Source organism: Muscardinus avellanarius (assembly GCF_963383645.1).
Source record: "Muscardinus avellanarius genome assembly, chromosome: 4".
NCBI classification, from domain to species: domain Eukaryota; kingdom Metazoa; phylum Chordata; class Mammalia; order Rodentia; family Gliridae; genus Muscardinus; species Muscardinus avellanarius.
In genome coordinates this window covers 153,812,655-153,835,987 of record NC_137789.1, presented here as the reverse complement: position 1 = coordinate 153,835,987, position 23,333 = coordinate 153,812,655, and the positions used below count along the sequence as shown (strand labels likewise).

The window sequence follows — 23,333 nt, the reverse complement described above, 5'->3', positions numbered from 1 at the left end:
GAGGTGCTGTCTTGCTTCTCCTTTGCCTTTCAAACAGGTACCACAGAGCTTTTATGGGCTTTAGATTACTGTAGTTCTCACACCAAGCTAAAGCTATCATTGAGTAAGTGATGAGTGCTTATGGTTTTTTTTTTTTTTTTTTACCTGTTGCCAACTGTCCTTTTGTTAGGGGCCAAGAAAGGTAAAAAGGCAAATAACTTACTTAAGTTATAACTTGGCAAATCATTTATTTGGTTGATCAAAGGAGTCAAAAGAAATATCACTAGTATAACTAAGAGCTTAGCTTTGGAAAACTCATCAGCTCAGTGGGGTAGGTCAGTGCCCCAAAAGTTTTGCACCATGGGTGGGGAGTCTTAATAAAATAACAAAACTAGAAATAAAGAAGGAATGGACATAAATGGGTGGAACATCAGAGTACAGGCCAGCAAGGCCCGTCCAGAGCTTTGGTGACTCAAAGGAGGCTGTCCAGGCTGCCTATGTCTATATCCCCAAGTGGGATCAGAGATCTGGGTAGGACCCACATATCTACCTCTGGTACACAGTGAGGACTCTTTTGCACAATGTTCTGATTTAGGACTACCAATTCAGAAGCTACAGGTTCTCTAAAGGAATACCACATGACTACCATAGCCAACGAGGAAGGGCATTCTGTTCTCCTTACCCCTGCTGGATCAAATCATACTTTGTGGTTGTAAAATCATGGGGATCTGGAGAAGCCACACAGGTATCCACGAAGAGCCTCAGGTTGGGATTGGGGCTGTGGAGAGTGGCCTGGAGGATGACCTCGTTCCTCTGGCTGGTGTCAGGTGCCCTGCCCCCCACACGCTGGGACTCAGGCGACTGGAGGAATGAAATGGACACATCGTAGGCAGCACCTTCTGCCTGGCCATCGGCCCCATGAACGATTCCAACTGCAGACGAACTGTCCACCTTGCAGGTGAACTTCACCTGGGGCACCTTGTGCCGCACAATAACTCGGCCAGGGTGGCCCCGTATTCGGCCTCTGATGGAGTTGGAGTAGCTGAGGGAGCCAGGATGTTCCTGTAAAGAGAAGAGGAGAGGTGGTGGCTAAGACTCTCAGGTCCCTGAAAGCACCTGCACAGGAACCTGGGCTGGATCTCCGTAGTGCCTAATGCCAGGAAGTGGTAACATGCTGTGTGGGGTGCATGCAGGGTGCCCCATGAGGGCCAAGCTGTGGAGCAATGAGCATGGTGGCAGGTCCACCGTGGTTCCCTCTCTCCCCAATTCCTCCATGCATCCCTTTCCCTTGGCTGCCCCTAGGCTGCCACCCACTGGGGCTCTTGTCTCCTCTCTGCCCTTGGCTCCAGGCCAGTTCTGGGTCTCAGTGAGCTGCAGGCGTGGCCCTGCTGACCTTGTCTTCTACTCTAGCTCCTTCGACTCCAGTGTGGCTGGCAGGGGCTGAGGGTTCTGACAGCCAAGGGGCCACTGCCTCGTGCTTCCCCCTTCTCGTGCCGTCTGTGTTACCTGGAGGCTCAGCCTGCACAGACATTTTCTCAAGGAAGCTGTACCTTGCATGACTCGGATCTGAGACTTTCTGCACTGAAGGCCTTGAAGGACTGCCCTACCCACCAGCTGAGCCCAGCCTTCTCAGCCTTTCCCCATGTGGCTCGCTCAAGGAACCTTGTGGACCTTTTCTTTTCTAAAATCCTACTCTCTTTCCAGCTTCCATTAAGGAGTTTTAATACAACAAATACTCTGTGTTAAATATGTATATGTATACATATACACACTTATGCTTTGTTCATTGTCTTTGTTCCCAATATTTCTTTCTCTCTCCCTCCACCCCTGCCACCTTGAGGGTGACATTGCCTTCCTTGAGAATTTACAGCTTAGCACAGAAGTCAGATTCCATGGCGACACAGCCCTGCTCCTCCCAGCCTGACCCGGACTTCTCTGCCTAGGGTCCTTTCCTCAAACCACTCAAGCCTGCTGTTTCCCTGGGCTCTGCCCTATCTGTGCCCGCACAAAGTGAGCCTCCTGCCCCCTCGCCAGCTGCTTCATGTCTTCTTAGGCTTGGCTCCGTAGCCACCTACCCAGTTCAAAGTGGCTCTCCCACCCATTCTTGTTTTATTCTCATCTGTACCTCTTCACTATAAGTAGGATTCTTAAGTGTGTGCGTGCGCGCGCAGAGTCTGTCTCCCTTTTTTTGAATGTAAGAGCATACGGCAGCTCAGTGGCTGCCATATCCTCAGGATCTAGGTAGTGGCTCAGTCACTGGTTTTGGAATCAGCCTCAGGACCTTTCTGTGACAATGTTTTCCTCAGAGTGGCCTTGGACTGGCCACCATCCTACATGGTTGTTGACTCTACTGTATCCCCTGGCCCCAGCACTCTGGCCAGGACCAGAGAGGACTTTTGCAGTATCCTCCCTGCAGACCAGAAATCTCTTGGGGCTGTCTTCTCTCTAGGCACATGGGGGATTACAGCATGGCTCATGGGACGGAAACCTCGAAGGTAAAGAATAGAATGTTTAGAATAAAAAAGACAAGGATGACCACAGTCTGCACCAGCAAATACCAGACAAGATGTGAAGTGTACTTTGGGTTGTATCTGACCTCCGACAATGTCAGGTGAACATTTTGCATAGGTCTCAGTGTGATGCAGAGGAATAGAATATGAGCGTCCCTGGGACATGCTGCATTGTTAAGTATACTGAGAAAAAGGAGGAAACACTTTTACACTCTCCTTCTATCTTTGGTGTCCCCAGTTCCTTAATTTCAATGTCATTTCTTTTGGGAAATAAGCAGGTAGTTAAGGAAAGTTAAATAGGCATATGTAGTTCCTTATTCATAAATATTCTAGATGTTTGCTCTCTAGATGGTGGAACCTAGCCAGAAACTTGGTTAGAAACATAACCGTTGGGCAGACAATCTGTCCTCTCCATCCCCAGCACCACAGCTTGCATGTGGTAGCTGTGCCCTAACGCTCAGTCTAGAGGTATGTTGTGAAAAACATTTTGACTTTGGGGCTAAGAGAATATTATCCATCCATCCGTCCACTCACATATCTATCACACATCAGCAGTCAACACTTGTGACAAGAAGGAAGAGAAGTTGCAGACAAATTAATGTGCTTCTCTTGTGTCACCAAACTCAGAGATGAAGTCATGGCATGTGTCTTTCCTCTGTCCCTACACAGGCTCTAGCAGGTGGTGAATTTTCCCAGGCTCTCTCCTCGGCCTCCCTCTTCCTTCTTACCTGACGGACGGTGCCACAGTGGCCGTAGGGAATGTTGAAGATGAGGTATCTCCCTGTGACTTGTGGGCGACACAGTTTATCGTTTAAGTGGATGTCCCAGGAGGAGTAGCCCAGTCTCCGGAGATAGCCTCGATCGATGACAGCTTGGAAGAGGTTAGGCAAACAGGAGAGATAGGCTACAGGAGAGGAAGGATGGAGGGCACGTTCACAAAGAGAACCTGCTGCAGTGGGCTGACTTAGAGATCAGGGGCCTGGGTGCATGCTTACTTTCCCAAAGTACCATGGACAGCGCTCTGGGCTGGGGCTGGCTCAGCTCTCTTCAACCTACACCCACTACTTGGCTTTCATTGACTTTACTTATATCCCCTATTATGGCTGGGATCTAGAATGTCCCCCAAAATTTTATTCCTGGGTTGGAGGCTCATGCCCCACTGCAGCAGTGTCCAGAGTGGGGCTTCTGGGAAGTGACTGCATCATGTGAGCGGTGACCCCTTCAGTTAATCACTGTGAACGAAAGGGACCACTGGGAGCTGGTAGGAACTGTCGGGAGATAGGGCATGGTTGGAGGGGTAGGTAATGAGGGACGTACCTTGGAGGGGTATGTCTTGCCCTCAGACCCTTCCTCCCTCCCTCCCTCTCTCTCTTTTTCTCTTCCTCTTTCCTTCTCTTCTCTCTCCTCTCCTCCTCGTCCTCCTCCTCCTCCTCCTCGTCCTCCTCCTCGTCCTCCTCCTCCTCGTCCTCGTCCTCGTCCTCCTCCTCCTCGCCCTCCTCCTCCTCCTCCTCCTTCTCCTCCTTCCTCTCTCTCTCCTCTCTGGCCACCATGAGCAAAGGCTCTGCTCCATCATGCCCTCTTGCCACAATGCTCCGCCTCACCTCAGGCCCAAACAATGGCACCAGCCAACCACTAACAGAAACTAATAAACCTTTTCCCCTCTAAACTGTTTTCCTCAGGTACTTATCACATCAACAGAAAGCTGAATAACATCACCTTTCTCCAAAAAGGCCCTGAGGCCATGCCGCATCACTGGGGAAATCCAACCCACAGTACACGTCCCCTGGGGCCATGAGTCAGAGTCTTGTGTGTGGACTTAAAGAACAGCTCATTTCCCATGAAGAGAACACCTGAGCCTGAACATGGGTCTGACTGCATCTTTACATGGAGGTAAGCTGGAAAAAGAGAGCAGAGGCCAGGAGGCCGGGAGCCCGGGGGTACAGAGCTGCTCCCTCAACCTCCCCTAGCCCAGCAAGCGGGTGAATTATGAGGTGTCAGCTGAAGCCCAGAGGCTGGTCCTCCTCACGGCCAGCTCTTTCTCCCCCATTTGGCTGCTCTTTCAGCAGCCCCAGAGCCTGGGAGGGAAGATGACTTTACCGTTTTCCTTGGGCACAGCAGCGTCAGCTGGACCTGACAAGGGAGGCGAAGAAAAACAAACGTTAACAGCGCTGAGTCACTGGATGCGAGGATGTTGCCATGGTTAGCGGCAGACACGAGGTGTAGGGAAATGAGCTCCTCTGACTTAGCGACTAAGGCCAGAGGACAGAGGCCTAAGAATATTCCAGGGCCCAGGCCCTCCTGACACAGCTGGATTCTGGCATGTGTGAAGTAGTGCTGAGAATATAGGTGCCATCAACACCAAGCTAGGTTGTCCAAAAGAACAGTAAACACGGGACTTTGAGGTCTAGAAATATTGTCGCATGTATGAACTCTAGCTGGGATCCCTTTCATGCTTAAGGCTTCGAGCTGGGGAAGATAAGAGTCTTTGACTATAAAGGGCTTCTCAAGGTCAGAAGCAAGACAGGAAAGAACCCCAGGGCCAAGGCTCAGCCCAGAATGTGTGGCCGGGCTGATTCGATCCCTTCGGCTACTCCAGGCCCCAGACCACTGCCTGGTCCTTTGGACACTACTTGGTGAAAGGAAGCCCCTGGACATATAACCCAAGAATGGAAAACGGATTGTTATTGAGAGTAGGACCCTGAAGGATCTGGAAGCCCCAGTGCAGACTCAGGCCACTTGGCTCTGTGTCTATCTGTCTGTGTCTGTCTGTCTGTGTGACAAACAGCTTTCCTATTTAGGCCCCATGTATATGCAAACCAGGTTACACCTATAGGAAGGTTAAAGCAATTGCGACAATTCCTTTGATTATCTAGGGCAGACAATGTGCGTGGGGACCGGTTTAAATCTTAGCATCGGTAACTCCTGGATATTTACAGTTTAGGACAATACAAGGCAGTGTGACTCCACACAGAGGGAAGCCAGCCCACGGGGTCAGGATGCCAGGAAAGGTGTCGGGGGACAATAGAATATATTCCTGGGAAGGTGTAAGCCAGGCCTCGGGTGGGCATCTGGGACGCTGGTCAGGTGATGGGCAGCCCTTCCCCAGGAGGGTGCCTTGAGCCTTCCTCAGAGACTGAAGAAGGAACTGGACAGGGGTGTCTGACCGACAGCTGCAAGCCCTATGCCCTTAGTCACTCTATTTCAGAGCAGATATTGTATTGAATTGGAATGAGATAACACTGACTAATAAGCTCCCAATCCACACAATTAAAACATTTACCCCCAGGCTCTGGAACAAGGATGGCCTTGTTACTCCAGGATGCCAGGCTTTGGTCAAACCTCGCGTTCTTGGGGTGGTGAATTTGGCCTTTAGGAATGCAGGGAGAGTAAAGGGACGAGAGTGACCCTGGGTGTGGTAGGGCGGATACCTGCGCACACCACGCCCGCGTCTTCCTGGTGCCGGCAGTTGTGCCGTGTCCAGCCGCCGTGGGTGCAGTGGTCCAGTGCATCCTCGGAGCCCGTGCAGTGAACCTCGTCCAGCAGGATGGGCCCTGTGCCCGGACCGAAGTGGCTGCGGCCCGGGGCGCCCAGCGCACGGCCGCAGCCCAGGAGACGGCACACGACGCGGGCGTTCTTGATGTTCCAGTGGTCGTCGCACACGGTGCCCCACACGCCCTGGTGCCGCACCTCCAGCCGGCCCTCGCAGCGGCTCCGGCCACCCGCCAGGCGCAGGGCCGGGTCTGCAGCAAGAGAAGTGGCCAGGAGGTCACGGAGGGGTCCCTGCCCCAGACACCTCGGCAGGCTGGCTGCCCTTGGTATTTGCAGCAGGAAAACTAACACCTGAATGCGTCCATTTCTGGATTTGCCTGTCTCTCTCTCTCTCTCTCTCTCTCTCTCTCTCTCTCTCTCTCTCTCTCTCTCTCTCATCTAAATAACTGAAGCTTTCAAGAAATAAACAAGCCTAGTTTCCCAGATAATTAAGAATTTGATCTCTTAATGAAAACACAAAGCTCAGAAGATATCTCTCTCTCTCTCTCTCTCTCTCTCTCTCTCTCTCTCTCTCTCTCTCTCTCTCTCTCTCTCTCTCTGTGTGTGTGTGTGTGTCTCTGCCTCTGTCTCTCTTTTTTCAAGTCTAAATACCTGAAGCTTTCAAGAAATGAGCAAGCCTAGTTTCCCAGATAACTAAGAATTTGATGTCTTAATAAAAACACAAAGCTCAAATGAACACAGACACACACACACACACACACACACACACACACACACACACCACATAAACATAACCCCTCCAATCTTGGTGAATAGTTGTTCTAAATTGAAGCTCTACCCTGACACATGAGGTATGTCCTAAGAAATTTCTTTTATTCTAGATGTTTAGTAAGAGGTCATACTTTATAAAAATTATGCTAGGTAACCTAGCTATTCCACTTCTATATATATTTACTCAAGATAATGAAAACACACCCACAGAAAGATTTGTACACAGCAGAATACTCCACAATAGTCCCAAACTGGAAACAACCCACATGACCATCCACAGGGAACAGGTAAGTTGTGGTGTAGGTACCTACTATGGGATATTACTAAAAAATAAAAAGTAGCATATTACCCATACATTGAACTACAGGAATGAATCTCAGAAAATTTTGTTAAGTAAAATAAGATACAAAGTACATCCTGTTTGATTTTATTTATATGAGATTCTAAAAAGAAGCAACCCAAACTATGGAGTCAGAAAGCAGATCAGTGGTCACTGGGGGAGGTGGGAGAGACTGGTTGCAGAGGGGCCTGAAGGGACTATCTGGAGTGGTGGACATGCTTTGTATCTTGATTGTGGCGGTGGCTACATACTTCCATACATTAGACAAAACTTATAGATGTGTGCAATCAATTGTATCTCTAGAGATACTCTAAAAAATCCAATTTAAAAAGTAAAAACAAAGGGCTGGGGTGTAGCCCAGTGGCAAAGCGCCTGCTTTGCAGGTGTAGTTCTCTGGGTTTGATCCCTAGTTCCAAAGAGACCAAAAAAAAAAAAACCCTTTAAAAAGTAAAAACAATAAAAAGTAAAACCTGTGCAGTTAGGATAGTTCTGAGAAATGAGTCTTTAGGTGGTTTGGTTGGTGTTCAACATCACAGAGTGTACTTATACAACAGAAGAGGGCAACCGCATCACCCGGCATATAATCTATGGGACCGCAATTGTGTGCGGCTCTGCTGTTAACCAAATGTCTCTCTGAATGCACGAGTGTGTTCTGTTGGCAGGACCACGCCCAAGGCATGTGTAAAGTGGTTTCTTCATATGAATTGATCCTTAGAGGCTGTATTTTTTTTCTTCAGTGTTTGGCATATAGTGTTAATAAACCCCACTGGTTTCAGTTTCTCTGACTGTAGAAACTAAAGAAACATTGGTCTAGGATGGGTGCTCTCTTCAGGCCCAATTGGTTGCTATGATACTGGAAGCAAGATAACCATGTTTATCTGAACTATGAGTATGGAGGACTGGGGTATAGCTCAGGGGTTGAGCATTTACCTGCATGTGTGAGAGGACCTGGGTTTGATCCCTAGCACTGGGAAAAGAAGAGTATAAACTGTGAACATAGGTAAATGTCTTGTGTGTGAGGTCTCAGGATGTGAACTTTGGGTGTGTTTGTCTGCATATAGGTACTTACAAACTCGTAAGTTTTCACTGTAAGAGTAGCACATTTAAATGAAAAAGAAATAGGATCCTAACAGTATTATTAGAGATACAATCATTTTAGTTCTCAAAAATGAATAAAAATTACCAGGTAAAGGGATCATTTCTTCATCAACTGAAATTGTAACTGTAAATTAAAAAAAAAACTTTGAAATTGAGTACCCTTAAAGTTATACATTTATATTCAAAGCTAAAGAGAACCAATTTTTTTCTTTTAATTTTTGATAGTAATATACTTATGTTTCTACTATGGTTTAAATGCAGAAATAGTCTTCATTAAGTTTTATTCTCTTGGTATCGAAATGTAACCAATGGTATTCTATCCTGGAATGTTATTTATTTTTATTATCCAGAAATAAAATGATTTATTAGATTATTAATTACTAAATTATTAAATTATTTATTCTTTATAAAAGAAGCTTTGTAAATATCCTGAATTTTTTAGAAGAATTAGGTCTTATAGAAAACATTTTTTATAGGGCTTGAAAATAAAGTGAAAAAATTTAAGTCAGATTCCTAAGACATATTTTTAGACAAGAGAAAACATCAAGAGAAAAATATCTAAGAGATGTCATTAAATACAGCAGTTTAAATTATAAAATATAAATTTTAACCCAGCAGCAGGACTATATCATTACCTGGCAGTGAAGTCATTTTTGTGGAAATTGAACCTGTAGCTGCCAAAAACAAACAAAGAAAAACAAATCTAGTGAAAAGAAAGCATTAAAACCCAGCCTCATTGGAATTCCACACTCTAGACCACAAATTAGTGAAAATACGCCTGTTTCATACATAGCATCTATTTATTTCATGAATTTACCCATCCAGCAAAAAATGGCATGTGAGAAGTTGGTGTTTTGCAAGATGGATCAGGAATGAGTCTCATTTTAAGCATCTGCAATGTGTCAGATAATTTACATCTCTAATCCTCACAATGATTAATCTAGGTATGCATTTTCACTATTGTGGAGATGAGAGAATGGAGGCTCAGGGAGACTGTAAAACGCAGACTAGGTCCTTCACAGTTCAAACCTGCAAGGCCCCAAAGCACATCTTCTTCCTGACTACTCTGCCTTTCAGGAGCTTGAGTCCTGACAGTTGCATCCACCCGGGACCTGGTGTGGTGAACCAGGGAGGAGGAGGAAGGCAGGCTAGGGGTTGTGGCCGCCATACCCATCCTCCCCCTCAAGAAGCACTTCCTGCAAAAACAGGAAGTGATCTGGGCTGGCATCTCTTTATAGAGTAGAACATGTGAGTGCCACCTAAACTGTGTAGATAGTGCCCATTTGCCGCCACCCAGGTTTAAAAGAAAAGCTCACTTCATGTGATGTCAAGAGCCAGGAGAATTACAAGGAATCTTCTGATAAATGGAGGTGTGCTTGGAAGGTCACACACCGGAGACTGTAAGGAAACAGAGCCTACCTGGGGAAGAGGCTTCGGCTGGCGTGGGAGAAGCGGGAGCCGCATCTGCAAGTGGAGAAGAACGTTTGCTTTTGCCTGAGGGTGCTCGGAGGACACTCACCAAAGACTGCAAAAAACGGACAGCCTACCTGGGGAAGCAGAGGCTTCGGCTGGCGTGGGGGAAGCAGCAGCTGTATCTGAAATGGAGAATGTTTTTGTTTGACCCACAGTGTCGTGGAAAACAGAGAGCCAAGGAGTAGACTCAGTACCAGAACCCAGCTCTCCCCTGGGTGCCCTGGGGCAGGAAATGAGTAAATCTGGAATGAATATAGGGAGAAAGAAATGGAGGGAGGGAGGAAGGAGGGAAGGAGGGAAGGAAGGAGGGAGAGAGAGAGAAGAAAGGAAGGAGGGAAGAAAAGGGAGGAAAGCCATTTACATATAAGTGAAAAGCAAGTACTAAACGTTGGTTTCATTGAGTTTTATACCTACTGTTATAGTTAAATATAAAACACCCCCCAAAGAGCTCACTTAATGTTTGGAACTGATGTATTCATGAGGGTTGTACCCTAGAAGTGGATAAATCCAAAGTAATGTGTTTACCTGGGTGGTATCCGCTAGGCCCATAAGGTGTGGCTGGAGGTGAGTCCTTGGGGTGCGGCTTAGGGGATTGTATAAAGGGTTCCTCCTCCCCTGCTTGCTGGCTTGTCTGTCTGTCTGTCTGTCTCTCTCCCCCCTCCCCCACCCCACCCCCTCTCCTCAGTGATATGAGGAGCACAGCCCATGTGCTCTCTCTCCACGTCTGACCCCCATGCCCTGATATCTGTGGTCCCTAGCCTCATGTGGGCTGAGCCTGAAGTCCTAAGAAATTAAATCTCCCTTCCACTAAGTTATGTGGCCAGATATTTAGAATATGGATGCAAGAATGCTGATGTATACACCTACGTATCTTTAAGATAACTAGAACTTTAAAAAACAGAAAGTAAGTAAAGCAGGAGAGAGCCGCCTCATTACAGACGGTGCCAGTGTCTTGGGCTTTGGGGGATCACAGATGGATTCCCAGGCAGAGCTGGGGATTTGAAGGACCTCGGGTGGGAGTCGGGAGTCCTGGCCCTGCTTCACCCTAGCTCTGTGACCTTAGGCTAGTGTCTGTCTTCTCTGGGCCCTATTTCCCTCCAACCCAGGCAGTAGCTCAGGCTTTTCTCCTCCAGTGGGGTCCTTGGCCTGCAGTGTTGACTCCACCTGGGGACCTGTTGGGAATGCAGAATTCAGGCTCTGCCCAGCGGCACTGATCTGCACTTCAGCAAGTTCTCCAGGAGGCTTCCGTGCACACTTATATCTGATGACCACTGGTCCACATCATCTGAGGCCCCAGGCTGACATTTGAGCTCCTCTTTCCTGTCCATACTGTCCCCGGCACATTCTGTCACTGTGTTCAGGATCATGAGCAGCGATGCGGGACTGGCCTCTCCTGACCTCTTCTCCTCTCCCCTGACCTCACCTGGGGAGGCAGGACGTGTTTATTGGGGAGCTGGGTTAATTTTTGCTGTGTGATTGGAAGGTCACTCATGAGGGATAGCAGTTAAGAGAGAGCCTACCTGGGGAAGAGGCTTCGGCTGGTGTGGGGTCAGTGGCTTCGGCTGGTGTGGGGTCAGTGGCTTCGGCTGGTGTGGGGTCAGTGGCTTCCTCTGGCGTGGGGACGGTGGCTTCGGCTGGCGTGGGGGTGGTGGCTTCCTCTGGTGTGGGTTCAATGGCTTCAGCTGGTGTGGGGTCAGTGGCTTCAGCTGGTGTGGGGTCAGTGGCTTCAGCTGGCGTGGGGTCAGTGGCTTCGGCTGGCGTGGGGTCAGTGGCTTCAGCTGGCGTGGGGTCAGTGGCTTCGGCTGGCGTGGGGTCAGTGGCTTCCACTGGCGTGGGGGCGGTGGCTTCGGCTGGCGTGGGAGAAGCGGGAGCTGCCTCTGCAAGTGGAAAAGGATGTTTGCTTTTTCCTGAGGGTGCTTGGAGGTCACTCACCAGGGACTGCAGGAAACCAACAGCCCACCTGGAGAAGCAGAGGCTTCAGCTGGCGTGGGAAAGGTGGCAGCTGTATCTGAAAATGGAGAAGAAAGTTTTTATTTGACTAAGAGTATCATGGGAAACAGAGCAAATAAATAAAATCAACACTGTTGCAACCTGGCTCTCATGTGTGCACCTATGTGCTGGCATAACACACATATAAGCAGGTGAGGTGTAGACCCCAGTCCCGTCTGTCCTCCCTTGGCCACATCGAATCAAGACCAGGACAGCAGGCAGAAAGTGTTCTCTGCTGGTGGGGCCATGTTTTGGTCTATGGCCCAGTGAAGGCAGGTGAGGCTCCATCTTTGCTCTCTATAGACACTGGGGCTTATTCCAGAGTATGTGCGGAGTATTCTGTGCACACATTCAATTGCCAAATAGAAAGAGGGATACTTGATTATATTTAATTTAGGAAATGTGACAGGAAGAAGACATTACCAGAGGCAGTGTCTGCTTCTGTTGGGGTTGAAGAGGCATCTGTGAATAAATCAAGAGAAAACGACACTTGAAAATGCTGGGAGCGTGTCTTTTCGTTGATCTTTGTAGGTCATCAAGTAGGCTCATTTTCTAAGTAGGAGATAACAGATAAGACGCCCATCTCATTGATGGGAGTCTCTACCAGTTGGGAAGGTCACGACTTCTGCAGTTGAGGAAGCATCTGTAGATCAAGGGAAGAAGAGACTTAAGTGCCACTGGAGGGGACGCTCAGATTTCGATTTGCATGGAGGTGGCACTGGGGAGAAGGTTTTTTTTGGTGGTACTGGGGTTCCTGGAAACCCTTCTACTTCCGGGCTACACTCCCAGACCTATTTTATACTTCTTATTTAGAAACAGGGTCTCTTAAGCCAGCGCAGCTGACTTTGAACCTGCACGATCCTCGTCTCCACCTCCCAAGTGCGGAGATTACAAGCGTGGGCCACCGCGCCCGGCTGGGGACAAAGTTTTAAGGAAAGAGCCTAGCCTGATAAGTATCACTCTAAGAAGCACTTCAAGTACAACACAGAAGTCTACCTGGAGCAGAGGTCACAGCGGTTGAGACTGAAGCTGCAGATGAACAAAAACGGTAAGGAAGACATTAGATAGTCATGTCTAGAAGACACGGGGACAGTATGGTGGAGACAATATGGTGGCGTCATTGATCAGTGTGACTTGGGGCTTGTCTTCCTGCTTTCCAGGCCACAGGCCACCTCCAGATCCTCCATTGCCTCCCAGCACCCCACTGCTTGAGTCACCATTCCTACCAGCTGCCCCCCTCCCTTCTTCCCCTGGATCTGGAAAAGACTTGTTTGGAGGGCAGCAGCCATGGGCCAAGTATCTCAATTATCCGGGGCTAGTCTAGCAAAAGCTTGCTCCCCCAGCCTTCTTCTGTCTTTCAACTGGGAAGGAAGCATTGATGCGAGAAAACACTGAGGATTGGAACTTCCTCTACCTGTTAAAGTAGTTACAGCAACATTCAAAGATTCTAAAAATTAAAAAAAGATAATTTGTCAAAATCTACCAGATGGTGAGCAAACATTGCTTTCTAATCAACCTGTTTTCTACATTGGACTTTGCTTAAATGGCTGAAGGAGTTTTCCCTTTGACTCATGCATTTAGCTGGGTCCCCCCCTAGAATTCATTTGCAATCAGGGAATCTAGAGATGGCTTTTATGAGTCAACCAATACAAGCATATTCAAAAGCCCAAAATAATGGATTACTAAAGAATCAAAGAACTTGACCAACACATAATGGATTCATTGGAAATCAAACTAATTTGTAGCAAGCAAGATGGAATCCAAAATAACGTTTAAGTTACCTGTTGAAGTAGTAACAGCAACATTCAGAGATTCTGAAAATAAAAACAAGACAGTTGGTCAAAACTTACCATATGGTGAGCAATCATTGCTTTCTAGTTAACTTGTTTTCTTTATCCTTGGAGCACAGAGACCTGGCTTTCACTTCTTCAAGTAACACATCTTGATTGCCCATTCCTTGATTGGCCACACAGATGTGCCAGCCACAAGGCTGGTGTTGGAGCAAAACAGTCAAGAAAGCTATGTATGGTTCCCGACCTTGAAAAGAAGACCATCTCATGGGAAAGACAGAGACAATCGAATGGCCACACAGTCAACGTACAGGTGCACTGGCTGCAGACACTCTGACCTGGCCAGGGTGTTCCCACTCTGTCTCACTGACCCTACCACTGCCTTGTGTGAAGATGAAGTGCTCTGCTCAAATGTAATGACAGCTGGAAGTGATGGCGCATGCCTATAACCCCAGTATTTGGGAGGCTAACACAGGAGGATCACAGGTTCAAGGCCAACCATAGCAACATAGTGAGACCCCCAGCAATTTAGCAAGACCTATTTCAGAATTAAACAAAAATATAGGGCTGAGGGTCTAGCTCAGAGATAGAATGCCCCTGAGTTCAATCCCTAGTACAAAACAAAACAGAAACAAAAAAGACAATAACAGCCTAACCTGATACCCCCTTCCAAGCCCACCCTCATCTTGGTCTGGCAAGACCGGCCACCCTGCTGTCCTGGGGGGTGGGGGGGGGAGGCAGTGACAGGGCCATTACCAGGTGGAGGAGTTACTTCTTCTGAGGTGGAAGTTATGCCTGGACATGAAATATGAAGAGGAATGCTAGTCCATTGACCAGAACGGTTTCATTCATCCTCAGGCTACACCCACTTCTGCCTTTACTACAGTCTCATTTACAGTCTTCATTGCTGGAAAAATTCTAGTATGAGAACTAGTCACTTCTTAGAATTTTAAAGAATAATTTAAGTACCCAAGTTAAAAACACATGTGCTGTGATATTATAAATTAAATATTCCTATTATAATTTAGACAGAAAAGAGTACCTAGATTTGATTTCATTGATGCAGGATTCTAGCCCTTTTAAATAAGCTTTATGGATCATATCACCTGTGTGATTCATTATTAGAAAGAATACCGCTGTTGTTTACAGATGTAACACAAAGGTATTTCAAAAGACACTGAGTGGGCACTTTTGCTCTCTATTGCTCTATTTAGAAAGTCTGGTGACACTGAATGGCTTTCCTGAGCTCTTCTATGGCTATTGGACATCTGCCAGAATTTTCTGGAATGCTAATGTGGATCTGCTACCCGATTTACCCCTCCCAGCCCTGCATCCCACCCCCAACCTTTTGTCTCTCTTAACCCACAGTCTGCAGGGAGGCCGTATAGCCCAATGCTGTGTGTAGTAAGAATGACAGGTCGTGGGGGGCAGAGAACATTACAACGTGGAGGAGCTGGTCATGTTCTTCTGAGGTGGAGTTCTTCTCTGAGCCAACTCTTTAAAAAAAAGTGTTACATGGTGGCAGTGCTATATCTACCTTGCCCTTGTCTGAAAGACTTGGTGGGCAGTTCTCACAGATACAAGCAAAGAAAAAGAAATATGTCTCATCATCTGATGTCTCTTAGAGGAGAGCCTGGCAGAGGGCTTTGGAGTTTGGAAAATATGGGCCCTGGGCCATTTTCATAACTGTTTACAGCTCATAGAAAACTTGAGTTGAGCTGCCATGTGGTGAGTTGAGGTGGCATTTCTCCAACCTGCTTAGGCATGCGATGATCCACTCAAGCCCTAGGATGAGCCCCAAAGTGTCCAGAAGTAGGAAGTTGACAGAAGGACACTTGACTTGCTCACTTAAAAAGCCAGGCCAGCTCTCAGTGGCAGCAGCGGGCGTATCCCTAAGGAAAGTGACCACGAAGCTCCCACTAATGGGCCTACGTGGGTGCAGACCACTTGGACAAGGTTCTCAGGTGACTGTTTTCATTGTCCTATTCTACAGATGAAGAAACAGAAGACCACAAAGGTATGGGGACTTGCCCACCATGATCCAACTGGTTAATGCTGGAGCCAGAACATAACTCAGGATCTCTGGCTCCAAATCCCATTTTAATGTATTGCCACTCAAAAGGTTTGTATGATCAAAAGTTTTGAGAAACATTGAGTTAAATCAATTCTTACATTAGTTTGATATGAATTTGATGTCTAGTTTCATATGAGATATAAACTGCAACCCCAATCATATGTAACAAATCTACAATTCTGCTTTATAGAAGGCAAGAGAGAAGATAAATTACCAGGTGAGGTAGTCATTTCTGTGGCTAATGCTGAAATTGTAAAAAAAGAAAAAAGAAAAAGAAAAAAAAGAAAAAAAGAAAAAAAACAAGAGTTTTTTAAATTTAAAAACTTGAAACCTCAGATACATTAAAATTAGACCCTAAACAACTTATGAAATGTGAAACTAAAAACAAGAAGTTTCTTAGTTGAGCAATTATGATTAGTGTTCTGGTCCTTGCCCTGTAGAGTTATGATAAACTGAGAAATTAGTGTTTTCATTTCATCTGATTTCCTTTTGTATTCTACTTTTTTCTTTTTTTAAGAGAAAGAAGGAAACATAGATAATGCACACACTGTGCTGACCTAACCAGAAATTTAAAAAATGGGTAAACTACCCCAAATCAGAGGAGAGGCCAAAGAAAATCGATTGAAGTAGATGAGAAAAATTGGGTTTGGGTCATCGAAGTCCCAAGAGCCACATCACAGCACAGCTTCAGAGCTTAAAACAGATGATGGAGGACAAAGACCAGGAAGTGCCATGACCCCAGCAGGTGGGTGGCAGAGGGGGTCTGGGAAGTCCTTCAAGCTACAGAGGTTGGGGACTCCAAGGTGAACTTGTGGCTATTGGGTCAAACACTGGGCCATCTGCACATTGAGGAAGACTAAGACTGACGGAGAGACCACTGGAACCAAGGTCAAGGTCAACCAAGGTAGGCCGTGGGGCTGAGGGACTTGGGAGTGAATCCGGTTACATTATACATCATCATGGGTTTGCTGCCCCAGGGTTGAGGTTGGACCAAGGACCTGTGTTTTGAGTATCCCAATGAGACCCAAACATCGCGTGTTAACTTCCAGGGCCGCAGGAGAAAGCCGAGAGCCAAGTGAGTAGCTGAGCAGACGACCCCAGCATCCTCATGGTGGCCATGGTTGTGGACGGACAAGCCCAGATGGCGGCACTGGCCTAGCGAGGTCTCAGTGCCCCGGCACTGCACGTTGTCCAGGAGGATGCTGCCCACACCCTCCCCGAAGTGGCCGCTCCCGGGGGCGCTGACACCCTCCCCGCAGCCCAGCTGCCGACACACCACGTGGGCAGCGTCCACACTCCAGAGGTCGTCGCACACGGTGCCCCATGTCCCCCCGTGGCGGACTTCCATGCATCCTTCACAGCGGCTCCTCCCGGCCACCAGCCTGATGAGGGGCAGATCTGGAGAAGACCCAGGTCAGGGCTGGGGTGTGCAGGCAACTTCTACTGGGACTTTTCTCTAGTTCTGTGGACTACACCCTGAATTCCAGAGCCCTGGAAACTCTTGCTTCTCCTTCTAGATCTCACAGGACTAATTCAAAGTAGTGTTTATAAGCCGGGCATGGTGGCACACACTTATAGTTCCAGTACTTGGGAGACTGAGATAGGAGGATTGCAGTTCCCTGGCCAGCCTCAGGAACTTAGTGAGGCTGTCTGCAACTTAGTGAGACTGTTTCAAAATAGAAAAAAATAAAATAGGGCTGGGGGTGCAGCTCAAAGGTAGGACCCCTCAGTTCAGTCCCCAGTACCACAATAAATAAATAAATAAATATAAAAATAAATAAATATAAAAATAAATAAATATGATAAAAATAAATATATTGGTGCTTATAAAGGTAGTGACTGGTTTTTCCAAGTTGTTTCTGTTTCTGATTTTTTTTTCTGTACTGAGCATGGAATCCAGGGGCATTCTACCTCTGAACTACACCTCAGCCCTATTTTTTATTCTTTATTTTGAAACAGGGTCTCACTGAGTTGCAAAGGGCCTCACTAAGTAGCTGAGTCTGGCTTTTAACCTGTACAATCCTGTTTCAGCCTCCTAAATGCTGGGATTACAAGCGTGTACCACCATGCCCAGGTGTGTGTGTGTGTGTGTGTGTGTGTGTGTGTGTGTGTGTGCAATTGGGGGTTGAAACCAGGGTTGTTCTACCTCTGATCTCCACACCCAGACCTTTTATTTTTGTTTTGAAATAGAGTCACTAAGTTGCTGAAAGTTGTGCCACGGAGCTGTCCCTGAACCTGAGATCCTCTGTCTTAGCCTAGGATTACAGGTGTGCAACACCATGCCCAGCTTCATTTCTAGTATTTTGTTTCATCAATCCCTTCTTTGGATTGGAAAAAGGGCAGTTACAAGAATAAGAATAAATACCTATTTTGGAGCCAAGTTGCCTGACTGATGGGCAAGGGCATCGGGGTGCAACACTCAACACCTCATTTCTTTAAGGCCAAGCTTGTCCCTTGACCCAGGTTCAAGGTTAAATCATTTAATAAGAACCAGAGAGTGGACAGGCAGCCCCCAGCTGTACTCTTGGCCTCCCCCTCCGCTGCAGCTCTGTTTTCCCAAGCCCAAGGGGAGCCACGGGGACCTGGGTGGGCCCTGACATCACTGGCTGTAACCTTGGGGGGTGCCTGGGAAGAATCAATAACCAGGGAGCTGCAAGGGAAAGCAGGACATGATTACCAACTGCACCTGTTGCTGCTGGTGCCAGATCTGGAGCAGCTTCAACAGCCGAAAGAGAAAAGCAGGAGTTTGAGTGAGCGGAGGGGAGTCCTCCCAGTGGGCCCCCCCACCTGTGTGGTAGGCCAGAGCTTTCTGCTAAAGGCAGCATCGTCACAGGAGAAACCCTCACGTGTTTAGGGCTGGGCTCCTCTAGACCTCGGCTGTGAGCCCTCTCCTCACCTGGGTGGGAGCCTGACTCCCCGATACTCACTTGTAGCATCTCTGAACTTTACCAGGGAGACCAACTGGTGACCACTGAGGGGACTGGAGGTTACAGAATAAGGTGATGAGCAGTTGATGAGATATTTTGGGGGTTACTGGGAGTCAAACCCAGAGGCATGCCATCTCTGAGCTACACCTCAAGCCATGCTTTTATTTTGAATCAGGGTCTCTCTAGGTTGCTGAGAATCTCACTAAGTTGCTGAGGCTGTCTTGAACTTTCAATCCTCCTGTCTCTGCCTCCCAAGTACTGGAATTACAGGTGTGCAAAACTCTTTAACTCAGAGTTTTTATCCCTAGACTCCATGAGACACTAAATCTTTAGATTTAAAAAGGCCAACCAGCCAGGCGTGGTGGCGCACGCCTGTAATCCCCATGCTTGGGAGGCAGAGACAGGAGGATTGCGCACGTTCGAAGCCAGCTGTGTTGGCTTAAGAGACCCTGTTTCCAAATAAAAAAGCATAAAAATAGGTCTGGGAGTGTAGCCTGGAAGTAGAAGGGTTTCCAAGAACCCCTAGTACCATAAAAAAAAAAAGGCCAACCAAAGGAGTAGAGTGGAAATACCTCTCACCCAACCTTATCTTCACTCCATCCAGGAGCCTTATTCCTGCCCAGTGCCTCTGAGGAGGTGGGGTTGTATTGGACTGTGTCAGACCCCTCAATGGAGCAGGGAGTCACAGGTATTTGACATGTGCAATTAGTATTAATTAGTAACAAAAGGTAATTAAAAAGGGGTTGACATTTTCAACTGTTTTGAATGGTTGCCTAACATTGACCCTGGTGGTAAGAGAGTCTGACTTAGGCAACGAGCAATCAGGAGATATTCATACATCTTCTGAGACACTTACACATGTGGAAAAACCCAGATGTTAAGAATTCCCAGATGTTAAGAACTATCCCAGAGCCAGGCGCGACTTGTGGTTTCAGGTACGTTATTGCTCTAGATTCCTTCTCTTCTTAGGACCAGGGGAGCAGGCTGTGATGGCGGGCAGGGGATCCTCCTCTCCTGACACTAGGGTGACCAAAGTCCTGAGTTGTTGGAATCTAGAGGGTTCCCGGGACACAGGACCTCTCAGTGCTAAAGCGAGGACAGTTACAGAGAAAGCAGGACAGGTCATTCACCCCACCTGGGACCCCACGCCATTCACGGCTGGCCTGCCTGTCAGATACGCTGTGCTGCTTGGGAGGAAAGCCCAGGCTCGGCCTGTTCAGGTACCTGAGCAGATGGCCCCGGCGTCCTCATGGTGACCGCAGTTGTGCACAGAAAGTCCAAGGTGGTGGCACTGTCCCAGGTTAGCTTCATGGCCTGTACACCTCACGTCATCTAGGAAGATGGGACCAGAGCCATCCCCAAACAGACTGCTCCTGGGGGCTGCCAGGGCCGCCCCACAGCCCAGCTGCCGGCACACCACCTGGGCAGCGGGCAGGTCCCACAGGTCATCGCACACGGACCCCCAGGTGCCATTGTGGCGGATCTCCACGCGGCCCTGGCACGGGATCTTCCCATCGGCCAACCTCACCACCGGCAGATCTGCAGGAGTCAAGACAAGTCGGCGTGAGAAGGATCCGCAGGAGACGGTGCATCTGGCTGGAGAGTCCTGCTGTGGTGCAGCCTGCCGCAGTGGGTGTGTGTGGGGTGGTTCTACCTCTCTATTGGGGACATGCTGATGGGAAAGCCTCAGGCACGCAGAGGAACAGGCATGGTCGCTCTTTGTACCTGAAGTTTAGTGCTGATCTCTCAAAGCTGTCTCTGCACTGGGCAATTTTTTTAAATGTGAACACAGGCCACATGCTGGCTTGGTGGAAGACATACTTCAAAATAACATTCTGCTTCCCCCCTCTTTTGGGTGTCATTTTTCCGTGGTTTTTTTTTTCCCAAAAAATTCAAAACAATGCAGTCAAATGCTTGGAGTTCAGACTTTGCACGTCTAACCCAGGTCTCTCAAAGAATATTAGATTAGCAGAACATAGTTAGCTTTGCGTTAGTAATTTGTAAGGTATTTACTGACCAGGCTAAGACAGATCCTTTTGAACTCAGAGCAGATGAAATTGGTTCTCTAAGTCTGAGCCTCTGGAATTGGGGCTGGCTTGGGGTCCCCTTTTGAAGGGAGATGAGAGCACATTCAGGAGAGGACTTTACACGGGGCTTTGGACACTTCGACTGAGGTGAGCCAGCACATCAGCTCTCCCTTTTTTTTTAATATTGTCTTTTCATTTTTGGTACTGGGGAGAAAACCCAGAGTGCTGAGTATGCAAAGAAAGTGCTTCAGCATGGAAATACAACCAGCTTGAGCAGCCCTCCTTGATTCTCCTCCTGCACTAGGAGAATCTGTGGCCTTGGTAGTAGCCTGCTTTTAATAAGCACAGCTACTTTCCATACAGTACCAGGGCTATGGGAATAGCCTGCTGGTTGCAAATGGCAGGACTCTGGCCTCAGAAAACAGCTACAAAATGTGAGAATGGAAAAAAGTACCTGTTAGCTGGGAAACATGTGGATGCTCCCCAGGATTTGAAGAGACTATAGGAATAAGAAGAGAAATAGCCACCATAAGTACATTCTGAGAAACACAATGAAATCTCACATACTTTTCAAATATTCTTCAAGTCATATAAGTGAGTTTGCCTTCAAACAATCCCATCAACTCTCCAATCAAATCGTGAATCCCACCACCATGTTTAAATACAATCTAACAATAAAAATTTTAAGAACCCTGACGGTAGCTCATGAATATATGCACATTATTCTGATTAAGAAAATAAAAGAAATAAATTCATGTTAGGACCATGAAGCTATGGCCCCATAGGCAAGACCACCTTGTCAAAATCAGAGCTCAGCTTCCTCATCACTGGCTCAGGTGGGGCTGCAGGTGGACCGACAGCTCTTGCCCTCCAGGTCTACCTGTCCTTGGACCCTTCTGTCCCCAGGCCTCCCTGTTCCTGGACCCTTCTGTCCTCAAGACGTCTAATCTCAGGCCTCTTGTCCCCAGGTTCTCCTGCTCCCTCTGGCCTGCCAAGGCCTCTGTGGCAAGTACTACTTTTGGTCAAAAGCTGGTGTGACCCATATATGAAGACATTCCAGGGGCTGCGAAGGGCAGTCCCTATAGGTTAAGTATCAAACATTTAACTCAGTCTACCATCGGTGGGCTCGCCACCTTCTGGGTTATCTGCAGACAGTCTGATTCTGAATCAGATTCCCTGCTTGGGCCCTTCTTCTGCAGTTTGCCTTTCGGCTTCCACCTGGTATGTGCACAGCAAATACAAGACAACTTATACAAGCCCAAGAAAATCAGTTTGTGGTTGGTAGATTTTTTTTTTCTAAAAAAGATATAGTGCTGGGTGTGGTGGCTCGCACTTGTAATCCCAGTACTACGGGAGGCTGACTCAGGAAGATTGCAGGTTCAAGACCAGCCTCAGCAAGTAGTGAGACTCTCATCAACCTAGTGAGCCCCTGTTTCAAAATAAAAAATAGAGCTGGGAGTATAGTTTGGAGGTAGGATGCCCCTGAGTTCAATCTCCAATGCCACAAAACAAACAAACAAACAAAAAAACCCCATAGATTTTGAAGCCAAGAAAGCATCCTTTTGGGAACCTCTGCTGTGCAGAATCATCCTACCCAGGTGCTTCCTCTGAAGGCTTTGGGTCATTTCTTTTCCCAGATTTTCTCTGCATATTGGGTTTCACTCTTAAAGACCTGCCTTGGAGAGTGGCTCACCTAATTTGAACTGTAACAACTTCTTAGGACAAGCAGAGCTAGGAGCAAACTAAAGAGACTCATTCAGCGTCTTCATTCCTAACAGGGCTGTCAAGTAGAAAGCAGGTGCAGAGACAAGTCCCTGCAGTGCTCTGGCCTTGGGACAGGTGTGAAGTTAAATGGAATACCCTATTCCACAAGTACGGCTGAGCCGCAGTATGCAGAGAAAGCCACTGAACCTCAGCGGAGCCTCGGGAGATGTGTTAGAGGCCCCACAGTCGGTAGTAAGTCAGAAAGACAGGATGATGGATCCCTAGACCACTACCTACTTCCCAGGGTGACTTTGACAAGGCAAGTTACAGCCCATCAATTCAGGACAACTGACATTACCTGAGATTCTGTGACTCATGGCAGCAGATGGTGTTGGGGACGGCAGAGAGGCTATGGAAGACATAGAAATGGGGATGGGTTAGCTGGGTGTGGTGGCTCATGCTTGTAATCCCAGCAATTGGGAGGCTGAGACAGGAGAACCGTGCAGGTTAGAAGCCAGCCTTAGCTACTGAGATCATTCAAAGGAATGTCTTCTAGCTTAAGACTTGCATATTTTTTTTAAAATTTAACTTTACTCTTCTTCCATTCTGACTAAGGATATTTTCAGATGTGCCTGGGTATGAATTGATTAAATCAGAAGATTCATTGTTGATTTAAAAAAAAAACATTTAAAACATGGTTTTATTGCCAGCACACTTGTGTTTATGAATCATCTATTTATGGCATGTGGTCCTAGCCCTTTAATTATGGTGGCAATGTAAAGTTTCCTTGTAAAATGAATTCACTGCAGCCAGGCGTGGTGGTGCACGCTTGTAATCATCATGCTTGAGAGGCTGAGACAGGAGAATTGCACAGGTTTGAAGCCAGCCTCAGCTACTTAGTGAGGCTCTCAGCAACTTAGTGAGACCCTGTTTCCAAATAAAATATAAAATAGGTCTGGGAGTATAGACCAGAGGTAGAAAGCCTCTGGGTTCCACCCCCAGTACCACAAAAATAAATAAATAAATAAATAAATAAATAAATTCATTGCAGTAAAATAAGAAAGAATCAGTTTAAAGAAAAGTCTCATGAAAGTTGCAGTGTGGGTGGCAGGTGGGTGTGCTGGGGTCTTAATGGCTGGAATAGAGAACTGTGGCTTGGGGA

General features: G+C 47.4%; 1 protein-coding gene across 1 annotated transcript in view; it reads right to left on the bottom strand.

The window, feature by feature from the left end:
• The window catches only part of LOC308262468 (scavenger receptor cysteine-rich domain-containing protein DMBT1-like), a gene marked incomplete at both ends in the record, with an annotated part of 67,097 nt that overhangs the window by 3,526 nt on the left and 40,238 nt on the right, over positions 1–23,333 (bottom strand). The window contains 18 exon segments of the mRNA XM_080694878.1: positions 662–1,041; positions 3,218–3,393; positions 4,587–4,619; positions 5,918–6,229; positions 8,273–8,311; positions 9,217–9,383; positions 9,607–9,651; positions 9,735–9,782; positions 10,882–11,083; positions 11,181–11,620; positions 12,254–12,292; positions 13,431–13,463; positions 13,563–13,639; positions 16,544–16,911; positions 18,036–18,163; positions 18,410–18,493; positions 19,020–19,092; positions 19,665–19,979. Of these exon segments, the coding sequence (XP_080551004.1) occupies positions 662–1,041; positions 3,218–3,393; positions 4,587–4,619; positions 5,918–6,229; positions 8,273–8,311; positions 9,217–9,383; positions 9,607–9,651; positions 9,735–9,782; positions 10,882–11,083; positions 11,181–11,620; positions 12,254–12,292; positions 13,431–13,463; positions 13,563–13,639; positions 16,544–16,911; positions 18,036–18,163; positions 18,410–18,493; positions 19,020–19,092; positions 19,665–19,979 (2,959 nt within the window).